We start from the raw sequence: 17892 nt of genomic DNA, 5'->3' as shown, positions 1-17892 counted from the left end.
GCCCCATATACCAAGGGTGGCAGGTTCGAACCTGGCCCCGGCCAAACTGCAACAACAACAAAAATAGCCAGGTGTTGTGGCAGATGCCTATAGTCCCAGCTACTTGGGAGGCTGAGGCAAGAGAATTGCCTAAGCCTAGGAGTTGGAGGTTGCTGTGAGCTTTGATGCCAAGGCACTCTACTAAGGGCAATAAAGTGAGATTCTGTCACTTAAAAAGAAAAAAAATAGCAATACAAAAGAAAGGGAAAGACCAGGTCTGGTGGCTCACACCAGTAATCCTAACACCCTGGGATGCCAAGTCAGTGGATTGTTTCAACTCAGGAGGTAGAGACCAGTCTGAGCAAGAGTAAGACCCCTTCTCTACTAAAAATAGAAAATCAAGCAGGGCATCTTGGTGGGTGTGTCTGTATTCCCAGCTACTGGGGAGGCTGAAGCAGGAAGATCACTTGAGCCCAAGAGTTTGAGGTTGCTGTGAGCTACAATAATGCCACAGCACTCTATCCAGGGTGACAGAGTAGGACTGTGTCTCAAAAAAAAAAAAAGAAAAGAAAGGGAGAAACCATTGTTGATAAGTGTGTAGTAAATCCAACTTAATCATCAGTAGAGGAATCATGCCAGAAGAAAAGTGACTTATCACTTACTCTCTCAATTGGTGGTTTCTTGTTTTGTTCATTTCCTTGTTTAGATCTTGAACACTCGTCTTCTACATGTGCTTTCTTTGGTTGGTTCTGCTTCAGCTTTTGTGCCCATGATGTTATAGATTTGCTATTCAAAAAGAAAAACCAAACTTAGATGTCATAATTCACATATAAAGCTAAATACCAATAGAGCTTTTGCCAGTAGAAAATGAAGTTGAACTTCATTTTTCAATTTCGTATTATCAAAGGCAACGTAAACAAAAAGACTATTCAAGACCAGACTAAGCAACGTAGCGGGACCCATCTCTACAAAAATTTTGAAAATTAGCCCAGTTTGGTGGTATACACCTGTAGTCCAAGCTACAGTGGGGCTAAAGCCAGAGGATCGCTTGAGCTCAGGAGCCTGAGGCTGCAGTGAGCTCTGACCACACCACTATACTCCAGCCCAAGAGAAAGTGCAAGATTCCATCTCTAAAAATTAAAAAAAAAAAAGACTAACAGTAATTCACAACATATACCGTCTAGAGTCATAGAATAGAAAAAAAAGGATCACATATATCCCCTCCAAATGCTAAATCCCTCTACAGACTGGGCGCAGTGGCTCACGCCTGTAATCCTAGCACTCTGGGAGGCAGAGGTGCATGGATTGCCTGAGCTCACGGGTTTCAGACCAGCCTGTGCAAGAGCCAGACCCTGTCTCTAAAAATAGCCAGGCACTGGGGCAGGCACCTGTAGTCCCAACTACTTGGGAGGCTGAGGCAATAGGATCACTTAAGCCCAAGAGTTTGAGGTTGCTGTGAGCTATGACACTATGGCACTCTACTGAAGGTGACAAAGTGAGCCTCTGTCTCAAATAAATCTCTATAGTAAAAGCATTATTTATTGGCATAAATATTTATACTTGGTAAATAAGATTTGTGTTGCTATAGCTAAATATCTTATTTTTGGTTACACATTTCAAAGAAACAAAACTTTAAAAGATTTAAATAAAGTTTTAGAATAAACTACGAAACTTTAAAGATTATTTGTTTTACAAACATTGAGCCACAGTTTACGAAAAAGCCTCCTAAGTCATCAATCATCAAAATGTCATTAAGTCTCCAAAAATTCTTCTTATGCATAAAAAAGGCATAAAATCAATTATGCTTGTATATATATTTTTGGTTACAAATTATGTGAACATGTATTACAAAATTCCACTATTTATACAGAACTGTTCTCTAACTTCTGGTAGATTTATAGTGACTAGAAAGTAAAGGTATTACCCACTTTAAGAGTATAATCTCGGGCGGCACCTGTGGTTCAGTCGGTAAGGCGCTGGCCCCATATACTGAGGGTGGCGGGTTCAAACCCGGCCCCGATCAAACTGCAACCAAAAAATAGCCGGGCGTTGTGGCGGGTGCCTGTAGTCCCAGCTACTTGGGAGGCTGAGGCAAGAGAATCGCTTAAGCCCAGGAGTTGGAGGTTGCTGTGAGCTGTGTGATGCCACAGCACTCTACCAAGGGCCATAAAGTGAGACTCTGTCTCTACAAAAAAAAAAAAAAGTATAGTCTCAGGGACGGACACAGTGGCTCATTCCTGTAATCATAGTTCTTTGTGAGGTCAACACAGGTGGACTGCCTGAGCTCATAGGTTCGAGACCAGCCTGAGCCAGAGTGAGACCTTGTCTCTAAAAACTAGCGGGGCACTGGGGCCAGTGCCTGTAGTCCCAGCTACTCGGGAGGCTGAGGCAAGACTTGAGTCCGAGAGTTTGAAGTCTGTGAGCTATGACACCATGGCACTCTACCAAGGACAACAAAGTGAGCCTCTGTCTCAAAAAAAAAAAAAAAAAAAAGAGTGTAGTCTCAGCCATGTGTGGTGGCTCACACCCGTAATCCTGGCCCTCTGGGAGGCTGCAGGTAGATCATCTGGCTTAGGAGTTTGAGACCAGCCTGAGCAAAGTGAGACCCTATCTCTACTGAAAATTTTAAAAAACTAGGAGGGCATTGTGGCAGGCACCTGTAGTCCCAGGAGGGAGGCTGAGGCAAGACGATGGCTTGAGCCTAAGAGTTTAAGGTTGCTGTGAGCTATGACACCACAGCAGTCTATCCAAGGCAACTCGGAGATTAGTAGTTTTTTTTTCTTTTCTTTTTCTTTTTTTTTTTTTGAGACAGAGTCTCACTTCATTGCCCTCAGTAGAGTGCCATGGCGTCATAGCTCATAGCAACCTCAAACTTTTGGGGTCAAGTGATTCTCTTCCCTCAGCCTCCCAAGTAGCTGGAACTACAGGCGCCTGCCACAAAGCCTCCAGTTATTTCTAGAGATAGGGTCTTGCTCTACCTCAGGGTGGTCTTGAACTCCTGAGCTCAGGCAATCCACCTGCCTTGGTCTCCCAGAGTGCTAATATTGTAAGTGTGAGCCACGGTGCCTGGCCTAGACTTTTAATTTTTTTTGTTTTTTGTTTTTTGAGGCAGGGTCTCAATGTGTTCCCTAGGCTGGTCTTGAATGATCTTCCCACCTCAGGCCCCAAGTAGCTAGGACTACAGGCACAACCTACTGTGTCCTGGAAAAGACTTTGATTTTTTTTTTCTTTTTTTCTGTTACAGATGGAAGTATTGCTACATTGCTACTATGTCCAGCCAAGACTGATTTCATGGCAAAACTGATAAATGTTCTAATACTTCTATTATAGTATAAATAAAATTAACTCTATTTTCTAGATTATAAATGTCATGAATAGGTCAGACACAATGGCTCATGCCTGTAATCAATCGTAGCACTTAAAGAGGCCAAGGGAAGTAGACCAGTTGAGATCAGGAGTTTGAGACCAGCATGACAAAGAGTGAGACCCCATCTCTACACAAAAATAGGAAAAGTGTAGTCAGGTGTGGTGGCATGCACCTGAAGTCCCAGCTACTTAGGAGGCTGAGGCAGAAAGATCACTTAAGTCCAGGTGTTTGAGGTTGCATAAGCTATGATGGTGCCACTGCCCTCTAGCCCAGATAATAAACAAGTAAAACTCCCTTCAATGGAGAAATTCTACTTACCTATTTGTTTTTCCACTATATACTTCAGAAATCTTATTTTCCCCAAAAAAATTATGTTCAAATTCACCAGGACAAATGGAAATATCTTCCTTTAAACATGCGCCAAACTCTTCAGTAGTCTGTATATAAAAACTCTTGTTTTTCATACCATCTGCAAGTGAATCTGGCTGCACCATAGGTGCTACATATGGTCCTTTAGAAACATCTCTGTGCTCCATAAACTCTTTAGGGTCTTTGGGTTTGTATGTATTTAATTCCGAGATACAAAAGGTACCATATCCACTGCTTACTGAACTACTATCCACATTAGAGTCTGCTTGTGATGAGGATGTTTCTTGATGCATTTCAGGTTCTTTAGATTTAGGGTAACTGAGAACAGATTCATTTCCCTCACTGTTTTCAGGGAAAAAACCCATTTGACTCTCTGAAGATACTTGTTTGCATGAAGAACTTCCATCACAAGAAGCCCAGGAAGCATTACTGGTCTGTAATTTGACTAAATTTTTGATCTCCTCTTGTATACGCTAGAAATAAAAAAAAAAGAGATTTGGGTAAGAAAGTAAACTAAACATCCCATTTTTATAAATGTTATGAAACTTCCATATTTCAAAATATGATAAACTATTACCCTAATGAAAATATGATGCTTTATCTTTAGTTTACAAAAAAATGATATAATGTATTAATAGACACTTTGTTGCCCTTGGTAGAGTGCCATAGCATCATAGCTCATAGTAACCTCAAATTCTTGGGCTCCAGTGATCCTCTTGCCTCAGCCTCCCAAGTAGTCGAAGGACTACGGGTGCCCGCCACAATGCCCAGCTATTTTTTGGGACCGGGTCTCACTCTTACTCAGGCTGATCTCAAACTCCTCAGCTCAGGCAACCCACTGGCCTCAGCCTCCCAAAGTACGAGGATTACAGGCATGAGCCACCACACTCAGCCCTAACTGTTCTGTAAATCCTACAGATATATAAAAAAAATGAACATAAATGACAACTTACTTGTATTTGGTTGTGGAACTGCTCCTGCTGGGCCGCTATCTGTTCCTGGCATTGTTTTTCCACCAAGTTGAATAGTTGTAACCACCTGGTCTATAAAATAATAAAATATCTTGGTTAAAAATAATTTCTTAACATTTCACAGAAAAATTCCTCCAGTGAAAAAGGGCCCCTAGGCTGGGCATGGTGGCTCACACCTATAATTCTAGCATTCTGTGAGGCTGAGGCTTATAGATTGCCTGAGCTCATGGGTTCGAGCCCAACCTAAGCCAAAGCAAGAGTTTATCTCTAAAAAAAAAAAAATAAATAGCCATGCATTGTGGTGGGCACCTGTAGTCCCAGCTACTTAGGAGGCTGAAGCAAGAGAATCACTGGACCCCAAGAATTTGAGGTTACTGTGAGCTATGATGCCATGCACTCTACAAAGGGCAACAAAGTAAAACTGTCTCAAAAAAAAAAAAAAAAAAAAAGGCAAGGCCCCCTTTAAAGTCTTTTTTTTTTTTTTTTTTTTTTTTTTTGAGACAGAGTTTCACTATGTTGCCCTCAGTAGAGTATCGTGGCATCACAGCTCACAGCAACCTCAAACTCTCAGGCTTAAGCAATTCTCTTGCCTCAGCCTCCCAACTAGCTTGGACTATAGGTGCCCACCACAATGCTGGCTAATTTTTTGTTGCAGTTGTCGTTGTTTAGCAGGCCTGGGCCGGGTTCGAGCCTGCCAGCCTCAGTGTATGTGGCCAGCACCATAACCACTGTGCTAAGGGTGCGGAGTCTTTAAAGTCTTTTCTAATGTAAAATTTATGAGCCAGATTAAACAAATAGTTATAAAAATACATTAAATATGAAAACTCCAAGTACATAGACTTGGGTACAGCTCTCTCTTACCTGTGATCTGGATAAATCTTATTTTTCAAATGTAGACTTAATTTGATGCCACCTGGTATCATTTCTAGTTAATCAAGAATGGGTAGTTACACTCTATATTTTTCTTACGTTCCTGACTCCTGTCCCCATAACAGCTAACAATTTTCTTAAATGTTAACATGTACCCAGAAAAAGTATCCCACGTCCTAAAATAAGAAATATGTTGATATTATGAGAATTTAACCCCTAATTTATTTGTTCAGTTAAAAGACCCCTTTAATGTCAGATAATAAAGTATTTCAAAGCAATGTAGAGCTGAAAAAAAGAAAAAGGAATGAAAAAGTAACTCAGAAAACCTATGGAAGTGGCCTAGAATCCTTTTGCAGCCCCCTTTTAGGTCATGGTTGAGCCTGACTCTCAAGAGTACTCTTCTAACTAGAGTATGCCAAAACATGGCAAGACGGGGGCATGGAGTTCTCCAGGAAGCTAAATTCAATGTTAAGACAGTATACTTTCAGTAGTAGACTGTGTGCAATAATACGAAACACCACTAAGTAGCTGCCGTGAAAACTAGCTTCCCTGTTTAAAACCTTCCAATTATCTTTCCACTTCTAGTACTTCTTTTACAGAGCCCTACACTGCCTGGCTCCGACACACCTTCTGACTTCACACTATTCCTCTCTGACCCTTACCTGAAACACCTTGCCTCATGGGTCTCCGTCTGTTCCTTGAGAGTACTAAAACTGTCTTGGGTAATTGCCATGCCCTCTACCTGGAAAGTTTTCTCTACAGCTCTTGATATGACTTCCCATCCTATGATTCCAGTCTGTCACTTTCTCCAACCACCCTAACAGTGCCTTTCTTTCCTGTCACCCTCTTTACTTCCTTCACACCGTTTACCACAATCAGAAAGAATCTCATTTGCTTACTCTGTTACCTGTCTCTCCCCACCCCACACTAATGCCCATCTCTCCACTAATAACTTGTGTGGTCCTAAACAAATAAATTTAATTTCTCTGTGCCGCAGTTTCTCAATTTATAAAATGGAAAAAATAACACCCTATAGGACCTAAAAGGATTTAATTAAGATGATGCACATGAATCAGTCATCTCAATGGAGAGGGAACTGCATTTTAGAAGTCAGTGGGGGCTCAGCACCTGTGGCTCAAGCGGCTAAAATGCCAGCCACATACACCTGAGCTGGTGGGTTTGAATCCAACCTGGGCCCACTGAACAACAATGACAACTGCAACCAAAAAATAGCCAGGCATTGTGGTGGGTGCCTGTGGTCCCAAGCTACTTGGGAGGTGGAGGCAGGAGAATCGCTTGAGCCTAGGAGTTGGAGGTTGCTGTGAACTGTAACGCTACAGCACTCTACTCCGGGCAACAGCTTGAGGCTCTATCTCAAAAAAAAAAAAAAAAAAAAAGTCAGTGGGGCCATGGTCTTCACAAAGGAGGGGGACATCCCTGGCATTTAGTGGGCAGGGTCCAGGTATATGAATCATAGGCCAGTCTCCCACAATGAAGAACTATCCTGTGTCCACTCTGTATTATAAAAATAATACACATTCTGCATAGCTTTCATATCACTAAAAGCAAACTTAAGTTTCAGAATTTCATCAGAAATCATTACCCTTTAGGGAGGTGGGGCCTTGGTGTGTGTCACACTTTATGGGGGCAAGACATGATTGCAAGAGGGACTTTACCTAACAATTGCAATCAGTGTAACCTGGCTTATTGTACCCTCAATGAATCCCCAACAATTAAAAAAAAAAAAAAAAAAAAGAAATCATTACCCTTTCGGCTGGGTACCCACAGCACAGTGGTTACGGCACCAGCCACATACATAAAGGGTGACGGGTTCAAACCCAGCCAGGGCCAGCTAAACAATAGCTAGTCCCAGCTAGTTCCAGCTACTTGAGAGGCTGAGGCAAGAGAATCGCTTAAGCCCAAGAGTTGGAAGTTGCTGTGAGCTGTGACGCCATGGTGACACAGTGAGACTCTGTCTCAAAAATAAATAAATAAATAAGAAATCATCACCCTTTCATAAAAGCATGTCAATGGAGTGGGAAGGGAAGGGCGGAGGGAATTTTGATAGAGGGAGAGTAAACAGTAGGACCACACCTATGGAGCATATTGCAAGGGTACAAGTCAAATCTATCAAGTACAGAACATAAATGTCTTAACACAATAATCAAGTAAATGAGGTGAAAGCTATATTAATTAGTTTGATGTCAGCACTCCACATTGTATAAAAAAACCAACACATTGTACCCTACGTATGCATAAATCAATTCATGTATATGACTTAATAAAAGGAAAAAAATAAAATAAAAAGCATGTCACTAGTGGAGGTGCTACTCACATTATCTGGATCATCAATACATGGCACTGTTATTGATCTGTGTCTGTAGCTACTGCACCCACCCACAGAGAGTCTTCACACAGATAAACACCAGACTACTTCAATGTGTCTTCCAATGAAGAAGTGATTTAAAACTTATATATTAAAGTATGTATTCTTTTACTATCAATAACTTTTAGTTCTCCTTTGTATCACATTTAGGACAGTATACTGATTTTTTAAAGTAGATACAGGTAAGTTATATTATCTATGAATTTCATTTCAGGACAAAATAAATTGGTATTAATTGAAAATTATTATAAAAAAGGGCTTTGGGTTCAATTAAGTTAAGGACTACTGACTAAAGTGTCTCGTATACCAGCTAGAAAATACACATTCAATAAATGGTACATACTACAATAATAATAATGACTATCCTATAACCATTACTATTGTAAACATAACAGTAACGATAAATAGTTAAAATATCTAGTTAAACAAATTAATGTGTTTAAAAATTTCTTACAGTCATAAATATTGCAAAAGCACTATTTAAGAATGTATTAAAGTATTTCTATGCAAAAACGTTAAAAGTCTTTCAACTGAATCAAAATACATAACCTTCCCATGTCTAAGCAATGATAAACTTAAGAATTCCAGCAAAACGATTTTATAAAGGATTGCTAAAGAAGTCAAATCATTTCCAGAGCTTTTAGCTACTCAAGATTGTGGAAGGTTTTCTGTTTTATTTTAATAATGGAAATTAGTCCCTTATAAGTAGTAGGGATCAGACAAATATTGCTCTTCCAAATACAGGAGAAAACATGAAATTCATGGGGAAAAAGTCAGGCTACGACTGCATGATCCTTACTCCTATTCTTTCTAAATAACTACATTAAAATATCAGGGGATTTTTTTTTTCACATGCTACAAAGACATGCTAAATAAATTCTAAAGGCTGGGTGTAGTGGCTCATCCCTGTAATCCTAGCACTTTGGGAGGCTGTGGCAGGAGAATCATTTGAGGCCAGGAATTCAAGACCAGCCTGGGCAAAAAGACCCTGTCTCTACAAAAAATAAAATTAGCTGAGTGCTGTGGCTCAAGCTTACAGTCCTAGTTACTCAGGAGAATTGCTTGTGCCCAGGAGTTTGATGGGGCACTGAGCTATGATACCACAAGAATCTGTAGCAATCAATCAATAAAAATAAATAAGTTCAAGAAGTTTTACTGGGGGCGGCGCCTGTGGCTCAAAGGAGTAGGGCGCCGGCCCCATATACCAGAGGTGGTGGGTTCAAACCCAGCCCTGGCCAAAAAAAAAACTGCCAAAAAAAAGAAAGAAGAAGTTTTACTGAAGTAACACAAGCAGTGTAACCTGACTCATCTCACTGTATCCTCAATGATTCCCCAAAAATAAAAAAATAAAAATAAATTTAAAAAAAGATGTTTTACTGAAATGGCCAGAAGTATTCTTCATATTATATCCAAGTTAAAACTATCTTCCACAATTCTTCACTGAATAATTACATGTCTACTTTATATAAAAATCAGGCAGTCAATTATTACTAAACATAATAAAAATAATAATCTGTCATATCACAGGTGAATTAGAAAGGACAGAAAGAAGCAGATTCAAATGTTAAAAGGTAGAAGTAACTGCTTAATATTCTAGTTTATAAAAATCAAATCTGGTTTTTTTTTTGAGACAGAGTCATGCTCTGCCGCCTGGACTACAGTGCAGTGGCACCATCATTGCTCATTGCAACCTCAAACTCCTGATTTGAAGCAATTTTCCTGTCTTATCCTCCAGAGTAGTTGTGACTGCAGGCACATACCACATCTGGTTTTTGCAGGGACATGTTCTTGCTGTTGGCTCAGGCTAGTCTGTCTCTAACTCCTGGGCTCAATCCATACTCTGCCTTCGCCTCCCAAAGAGGTAGGATTACAGAAGCAAGCCCAGCACAAACATATTCTGATTCTGACTTAAGATGCTTATTTTTTATGAAAAAGGTATTACAAAGTATTAAAAGCAACAACTTCTATACTAGGAGGTTAACGCTAGTATCGTAAGATAACGAGCTGACTCATTAGGGGAAACATTTAGTAAAACATTCTATTTTGCTTTATTTAGTTTTTTTTTTTTTTTTTTTGGCCTGGGCTTGGTTTGAACCCACCACCTCCGGCATATGGGGCCAGTGCCCTACACCTTTGAGCCACAGGCACCGCCCTGCTTTATTTAGTTTTTTGAGAGACTTTTACCCTGTCCCCTGCGCTCACTCATCATAGCTCGCAGCAACTTCATACTCCTGGACTCAAGTGATTCTCCTGAATAGCTTGGACTTCAGGTAGGCACCACTATTTCCAGCTAATTTTTTTTTTTTTTTTTTTGAGACAGAGTCTCACTTTGTCACCCTCAGTAGAGGGCTATGGTGTCATAGCTCATAGCAACCTCACACTCTTGGGCTCAAGTGATTCTCTTCCCTCAGCCTCCCAAGTAGCTAAGACCATAGGTGCCTGCCACGACACCCAACTATTTTTAGAGATGGAGTTTCACTCTTGCTCAGGCTGGTCTCGAACTCATGAGCTAAAGCAATCCACCCAACTTAGCCTCCCAGAGTGCTAGAATTATAGGCCTAAACCACTGCACCCACCCTAACTTTTTCTATTTTTGACAGAGACAGCATCTCACTTTTGCTGGTCTCAAACTCCTGGCCTCAAGCAATCCTCCTTCCTCAGCCTCCCACACTGCTAGGGTTATAGGGGTAAGCCTCTGAGGCTGGCATCATTTACAATGGCACCTTACAGATGTTTTCCATTAGCACATATATACTGTTATATGGGACAAACACAAAAGTATATAAACCAAAAACTTTTTTTGTTTGTTTGAGACAGTCTTATCCTATTGCTCCTGGGTGGAGTGCAATGGAATCTTAGCTCACAGCAACTTCAAACTCTTGGGCTCAAGCGACCTTCTTGCCTCAGCCTCCCAAGTAGCTGAGACTACAGGTGCCACAGCCATAACACCGGGCTAGTTTTTCTATTTTTTTTTTAGTAGAGATGGGGTCTCATTCTTGCTCAGGCTGGTCTCCAACTCCTGAGCTCAAACAATCCACTCGGCTCGGTGTCTTAGAGTGCTAAGATTACAGGTTAAGTCAATGCACCCCGCTTGAAAACTCAATGTTTTATGTGTATACTAATAGTCGTTTCTATAACTTCAGTAATCATGAGTAATGAATACAAACAAGTAATTACACTTAAGCAGTGGTGGCTACTGAATTCTTAAACCAGATAATATTTCATTCCACTGGTTCTAAATGTATGATATTAAACAAAATCTAGTACTTACGAGTTTAATGATGTTTTATACATTTGTTTTTTTTTTTTGTAGAGACAGAGTCTCACTTTATGGCCCTCGGTAGAGTGCCGTGGCCTCACACAGCTCACAGCAACCTCCAACTCCTGGCTTAAGCGATTCTCTTGCCTCAGCCTCCCGAGTAGCTGGGACTACAGGCGCCCGCCACAACGCCCGGCTATTTTTTTTTTTTTTGGTTGCAGTTTGGCCGGGGCCGGGTTTGAACCCGCCACCCTCGGTACATGGGGCCGGCGCCCCACCGACTGAGCCACAGACGCCGCCCTGTTTTATACATTTCTATAAAGTACCAAATCTAGCTGTGGTAAGGTCTACCTTGAGCATTATTCTAAGAAACAAAATTTACATATAAGTATTCTTTCAACTGTTACATTTTTATATCACAATTTAACTTATAGACCAAAGAACAAGTCACTGATTTAAAGGAAGAGAATGTAACATATCACAGCTGAAGCTAATAAGGTACTAAATAGACGCCTTAATTGACAATTAGAACATTCAAAATATTTCAAAGTGAATTTAGGTTTTTCTGAAATGGTGACAGTTCCATATACCTTACTTAAAACATTAAGATTAGTAACAATTTTAATAATTTTCAGATTCTCAGTTCCACGAACAAAATTGTTTTAGTTTACATTTAATATACAAATTAGTATGTCCAATCACACGTATTTTTAAAAAAATATTTTTGATCTTTTTCATATTTGTTCAATCTTGTTCTCCAATTAATACACTTGACACTTTAGCAATAACTTAATTGTCATGCTCTCAAGATACAAGTTTCTAGTAATTTAGAGTTTAGTAGAGGTACGTATAAATCCAAAAATAAAATAAAACTAGATACCTCACAGTTTTTCCAAAGTTCTGAATCAGTCTTTCCACTGTTTTGCAGCTCTTGCATTAAAGAAGTCAGGACTTCAACTGTACCTTGAATTACAGATGGTCTGGTCTTCCCTGAGAAAGAGGATACCCCATTTGTACTAAGGTGGGGACTACTTCTGTTGAAACATAAATAATTCAAATGGTTTTCTTCATTCTACCAAAGTGTTGAATAATTCAGCAGTTCAAGATTTAGCAGAGCAGTACAAAACCACTGATATTTAATCCTTCTAATGGCACCTCATTTTGTTGAAAATCTGATAACAAATTTGTCCACAAAAGGAAAATAGCAATAAAAAGACAGCACTGTTTTCTAAGAACAGAAGAGAAAGACCTCCAGAAGTGAGCACTCCAAAGTACATATAGCAGAAAATAAAGTTTGTGCTAACCAATAAAAAAAATTCCAGCTTCTCTGATCTAAATTATTCCAGAGGATTGTTTCACCTCACTTCAAAAACAGCTATTCATTGTGTAGTTGAGATTCTTTCTCCACTGCCTAGAATTACAGTCAAATCTCGTTAATTGGATCCCCTTAATTTGGTGTGATAAACTGATGCTTATCTCTACACTATCACTGAATAAAAATTGCATCAAGCAAATTAGCAGCAAATATTCAAGACTTATTTAGCCTATTTGTGATTTTTTTTTTTTTTTTTTGAGATAGAGTCTCACCGTGTTGCCTAGGCTAGAGTGTCCTGACATCAGCCTTGCTCACAGCAACCTTAAACTCCTGGGTTCAAGTGATCCTTCTGCCCCTGCCTCCTGAGTTGTGTGTAAAATGTTAGCAACACTGATTCATTCCAGAAGAACTGCTTTTCCAAATCTGTGTGTTTTATTAGCATACAGAGTATAATTCAGGACATTAAAATTTGTTTAAAATTGAGTTACCAAAAGGTCGTTTTCATTCATTTATTGCTTAATGCTCTGCTTTGCTGCACAAAGAATTTTTTAAAAAGGAGACACTCAGCTTGGCACCTGTAGCTCAGCGGCTAGGGTGCTAGCCACATACACCAGAGCTGGTGTGTTTGAACCCAGCCTGGGCCTGCCAAACAATGACAACTACAACCAAAAAATAGCCGAGCGTTGTGGTGGGTGCCTGTAGTTCCAACTACTTGGAAGGCTGAGGCAAGAGAACTGCTTAAGCCGAAGAGTTTGAGGTTGCTGTGAGCTGTGACGTCATAGCATTCTACCTCTACAGAGGGCGACATAGTGAGACTGTCTCCAAAAAAAAAAAGCGGGAGGTGGGGGTGGAGGGGACACTCACAGGCCAGGTGTGGGGGCTTATGCCTGTAATCTCAGCACTTTGGAAGGCCAAGGTGGGCAGATCACCAGAGCTCATGAATTCGAGACCAGCCTGAACTAGAGCGAGACTCCATCTCTAGCCGGGTGCTGCGGCAGGAACCGGTAGTACCAGCTACTTGGAAGGCTGAGGCAAGAGAATCGCTTGAACTCAAGAGTTAGAGGTTGCTGTGAATGACTCCAGAGCACGATACCAAGCCTGACAAAGTGAGACTCTACCTCAAAAAAAAAAAAAAGGGACACTCAAAATTATAAAGTTAGGAGCAGACAGAATGCTAGTAAAAATTCAGAGGACAGAAGAACATAATATGCTGTAGATAGGGGTTTACATAGTTGTAATGATTGAGTTTAAATGTGACAAATTTGGCTGGGACAGTGGCTCATGCCTCTAATCCCAGCATTTGGGAGTCCGAGGCAGGTGGATTGCCTGAGCTCACTGGTTTGAGACCAGACTGAGTCAGAGTGAGACCTCATCTCTAAAAATAGAGGGGCGTTGTGGCAGGTGCCTGTAGTCCCAGCTACTCAGGAGGCTGAGGCAAGAGAATCACTTAAGCCCAGGAGTCTGAGGTTGCTGTGAGCTGTGACACCACAGCATACTCTACCAAGGACAACAAAATGAGACTCTGTCTCAAAAAGGAAAAACAAACAAATAAATGTGGCAAATTTAACTGTCAGGATGAAAAGGGAGACTAGTTCAATTACATAACTTTCATTAGCAAGGCACATTTAGGTTCTTCCAGAAAAAAAATTAATCACTATGTTCTTAAAGGAATTTGTTCTAGAATTGGACTTCAAAGGGGCCATGAGGTGATGGGGCCAAAAAACAAAATGTGTGACAAACTTTTAGTAAGTACATATAGATTATGTAGCAGACATCTGTTTTAGACCATTTCCCATGCTTTTTAAAATTTCCTCTCACCCTAAATTTATGCTTTGTTTTATTTTATGCAGTCTTGTAATCTCCCATAAATTCCTTCTGTAAAGGGCAGAGAATGAACAATTTTTAAAAGCAATTTATTTATTATACACAATATAAGCCAGGCATGGTGGCATGCACCTGTAATCCCAGCCACTTAGGAAACTGAAGTGGGAGGATAGCTTGAGCCCAGCAGCTATCACTGCTCCACTGCACTCCAGCCTGGGTGACAGAGTGGGACCTCATCTTTAAAAAATAACATCAGCCAGTGTAGAGTGCATGGCATCATAGTTCACAGCAACTTCAAACTCTCCGGCTCAAGCGATCCTCTTGCCTCAGCCTCCCAAGTACCTGGGACTAAAGGCACCTGCCACAAAGTCCAACTAGTTTTTCTATTCTTTAGTAGAGAACGGGGTCTCACTATTGCTCAGGCTGGTCTCAAACTTCTGAGCTCAAGCAATCCACCTGGCTTGGCCTCCCACAGTGCTGGATTACAGGCCTGAGCCAACTCGCCTGGCCTACAACTATTTTTAATTTAAATAATTGTCCCTGAACAGTTCCTGATCATAGTCCTTTTTAAAAAAACAAATACAAATCAGTATCTATGACGCTATTTATTTATTTATTTTTTTTTTTTTGTGGTTTTTTTGGCCAGGGCTGGGTTTGAACCTGCCACCTGTGGCATATGGGACCGGCGCCCTACTCCCTGAGCCACAGGCACTGCCCTCTATGACACTATTTAAACAAGTTGGTAAACTATGCAAATAGTTTTGATTTGTTGTTACATTAAAAAATATCTATCCTATTCTTACCTATTAGTATTTAAGTTCTGTCCAAGAGAATGGGGAAAATTTTTGGTATCATATTCTACAGAAGATGAAGTTTTGTGTAAGGTTTTCACCAACTCAAAATTTTCCATAGTGTACAGAAACTGTTATATTCTCTTATTTGAAAATAAAGTTTCTTTGACTGTTTGAGGAAACTGAATCCGAGTCATCTTCAGATGCTTCATCGTCTACTGGCATTTTCAGTTGCTAACATTCAGAACCGTGAAATATCCTAAAACTTCCAAGAGAGTCTGAAAATGAATGAGGAAAAAAATACTACTATAAAAAGCCACTAAACCTAGCAAATATCTTTTCATGATTTTGGAAACCTTGACTTCTTTCATACATATTTACCTCAAAGATAGCAACACTATTAATAATAACCAAAGTGTAGGAACAACCCAAATGTCCATTAATAGATGAATGGATAAACAAATATGGTTTATCAAGCCAGTCACATATGATTTCATTTCTATAAAATATCTAAAATAGGCAAATCCATACAGATAAAGTAGATTAATGGTTGCCAGGAATTGGGGAAAAGAAAGCATGGGAGTGACTGCAGTTGGTTTGGAGGTCTCTTTATGGGGTGATGAAAAGTTCTGGACTTAAGATAGTGGTGTTGGTTGTACAAGTTTGTAAATATACTAAAAACCACTCAATTGTATGCTATGTGAACCATAAATAGTACCAAAAAATCTATAAGGGTGATTTGTAAAAAGCAGCATCATATCTTTAGTTCATATTTCAGAATGTTACATGTTTAATAATCAAGGTTCTAGACACAATTCCATTATGTAACAATTAGAATACTTACATGCCTTGTTCATTTGTTTAATAAATTCTACCACACATACATGCTGGTTTACATAACTTAAGTACTTCATATTTAATTTTCATTAAAAAGAGCCAATTAAATAAATTAAACACAGTTGCCTCCTCATTGGCTGGAAGCACATTTTGCACTATTATGACCTTTTGTATCTGTGTACTTATTACTTCTTAAAAAATAACTGTGGGGCCAACTAAAATTTCACTGAAGCTGAGCATACAGTGGTAAATTGGTTAAAACGAATCCAACAATATGCCTCCTGCTTAGGGAATTCATACATTAGAAAAAATGAGAGAGCAAGAGAAACGGAAGTAAAAAAAGGAGAAAACCTTACAAAAGGAAAAGCTTATAGAGAGTGTGACAGAGGAAAATTATCTAGTATTTCAGTCTCTCGATTGTTATACTCCCACTTTTCTAGGACCTGGTTTTAGAAAGCACTGCATCAAAAAAAAAAAAAAAATCAATCAGGGACAGGTGTGAAAGCCAAGGGTAACCGGACCTAACCAAAGATTTCTCTCCCCAGTGACTCAGTTCAAGTAGGACACTGAAAAAGTCAGGGGCTGCCCCTTCCAACTGGCAGTAGAAATAACTGGATTCAAATCACCTTGCCTGGATACCCAGAAAACACAAGGTCTCCGGAGAGAGACCCCATCTATTATTCCCCCCGCCGAGGTAATCTGGATGCAGCAGATCCAGACGGAAAAGTGCTAGAAATTCAGTGATGCTTCGCCAGCCGGAGTGGGGTACGCAGGGAGAATTAAAGGTGGGGAAAAACCAAACACCCCGATATACAATGCAAAATTCAGGACAAAAAAAAACTTTACAAAGAATGAGCCTGCTTGGCTCAGTGCCTGTGGCTCAAGCGCCTAAGGCGCCAGCCACATACAACTAAGCTGGCAGGTTCGAATCCAGCCCGGGCCCGCCAAACGACGGCTGCAACCAAAAAATAGCGGGCGTTGTGGCAGGCGCCGTAGCCCCGGCTATTTGGGAGTCAGAGGCAGAAGAATCGCTTGAGCCCAGGAGTTGAGAGGTTGCTGTGAGCTGTGATGCCACAGCACTGTACCCAGGGCAACAGCTAGAGGCTCTGTCTCAAAAAAAGAAAAGAGAATGAGACTGCTTTTTATACCTTCCAGCACCAAGATATAACGCTTTTGCCCCCCCGCCCCCATTCCTAGCAGAGCTGAGGAAAGAACGACTGATGGGGTCTGTCGATGATGTGAAAGTGAACGAGGCGTTCTGCTGAGACTGAGCGGAGAAAAGGGGTGATTTCAGGTGAGGCCAGGTCCCCACATTCTGGAGCTCACAGCCCGACTTCAATTGCCGGTGGCGATTTATCGAATTCAAGTCCGAACGCGAGGGACAACCCACGCAGTCGCCTATGCCACAGACAGTAGAGGAGACGGAGGGAAAGCGACCCCTCCAGCAACTACAACTTAAGATTCCAAAAGGAAGCGGCCGTGGCACCTCTATCCCAGACCAGAAAAACCACAAGCCCCCCACCCCTCGGGAAGAGCGCCCTGCTATTGGGTCACGCGGGTGTCACTCAAAGGCACTGAACCTAGAAAAGGCACTCCGCAGCCCCGCAGAACCCCCACACGCCGGAGGACGCCGGCGGGGTTCTGTCGCTTGTCTGTGGTCTCCCCTTACCCTAGCCCACCAGCACATTCAAAGGTCTGCTAAGACGGTGTCCCCCTAAATCTCATCCCCTGTCCTCCGCAGCCAGCAACTTCCCACAGGCCGCTGGCCGCTTACCTGGCCGCCGCTCCCACTGCCGAGAGGCCTCTCGCGACCGTTAAACTCCAAGGAGCTTGCGCGCGGCCGGCGTCTCGCCTGCGATTGGCTGCTGGGAAGGGGACGGAGACAGCCCGCTTCTGTGCCATTCCAGCCAAAGAGAGGGGGCCA

General features: G+C 41.1%; 1 protein-coding gene across 5 annotated transcripts in view; it reads right to left on the bottom strand.

The window, feature by feature from the left end:
• The window catches only part of MPHOSPH9 (M-phase phosphoprotein 9), a 71131-nt gene extending 53307 nt beyond the window's left edge, over window positions 1-17824 (bottom strand). Inside the window, exons 1-5 of one of the 5 annotated variants that reach the window (XM_053587919.1) lie at window positions 17743-17824; window positions 12082-12235; window positions 4669-4758; window positions 3665-4188; window positions 642-765 (exon numbers count right to left, since the gene is read on the bottom strand). In XM_053587919.1, the coding sequence (XP_053443894.1) occupies window positions 642-765; window positions 3665-4188; window positions 4669-4758; window positions 12082-12138 (795 nt within the window). In that variant the 5' untranslated portion in view covers window positions 12139-12235; window positions 17743-17824. Of the gene's footprint in view, window positions 1-641; window positions 766-3664; window positions 4189-4668; window positions 4759-12081; window positions 12236-15143; window positions 15410-17742 lie in introns of those variants that run through there. The other 4 variants (XM_053587920.1, XM_053587917.1, XM_053587918.1 and 1 more) reach the window with 4 other exon arrangements.
• Window positions 17825-17892: the final 68 nt, after the last annotated feature.

The sequence above is a fragment of the Nycticebus coucang genome, chromosome 4 (assembly GCF_027406575.1).
Source record: "Nycticebus coucang isolate mNycCou1 chromosome 4, mNycCou1.pri, whole genome shotgun sequence".
Lineage (NCBI taxonomy): Eukaryota > Metazoa > Chordata > Mammalia > Primates > Lorisidae > Nycticebus > Nycticebus coucang.
Note: the sequence above shows the minus strand (reverse complement) of the source record. Positions and strands in the feature narration are given on the sequence as shown.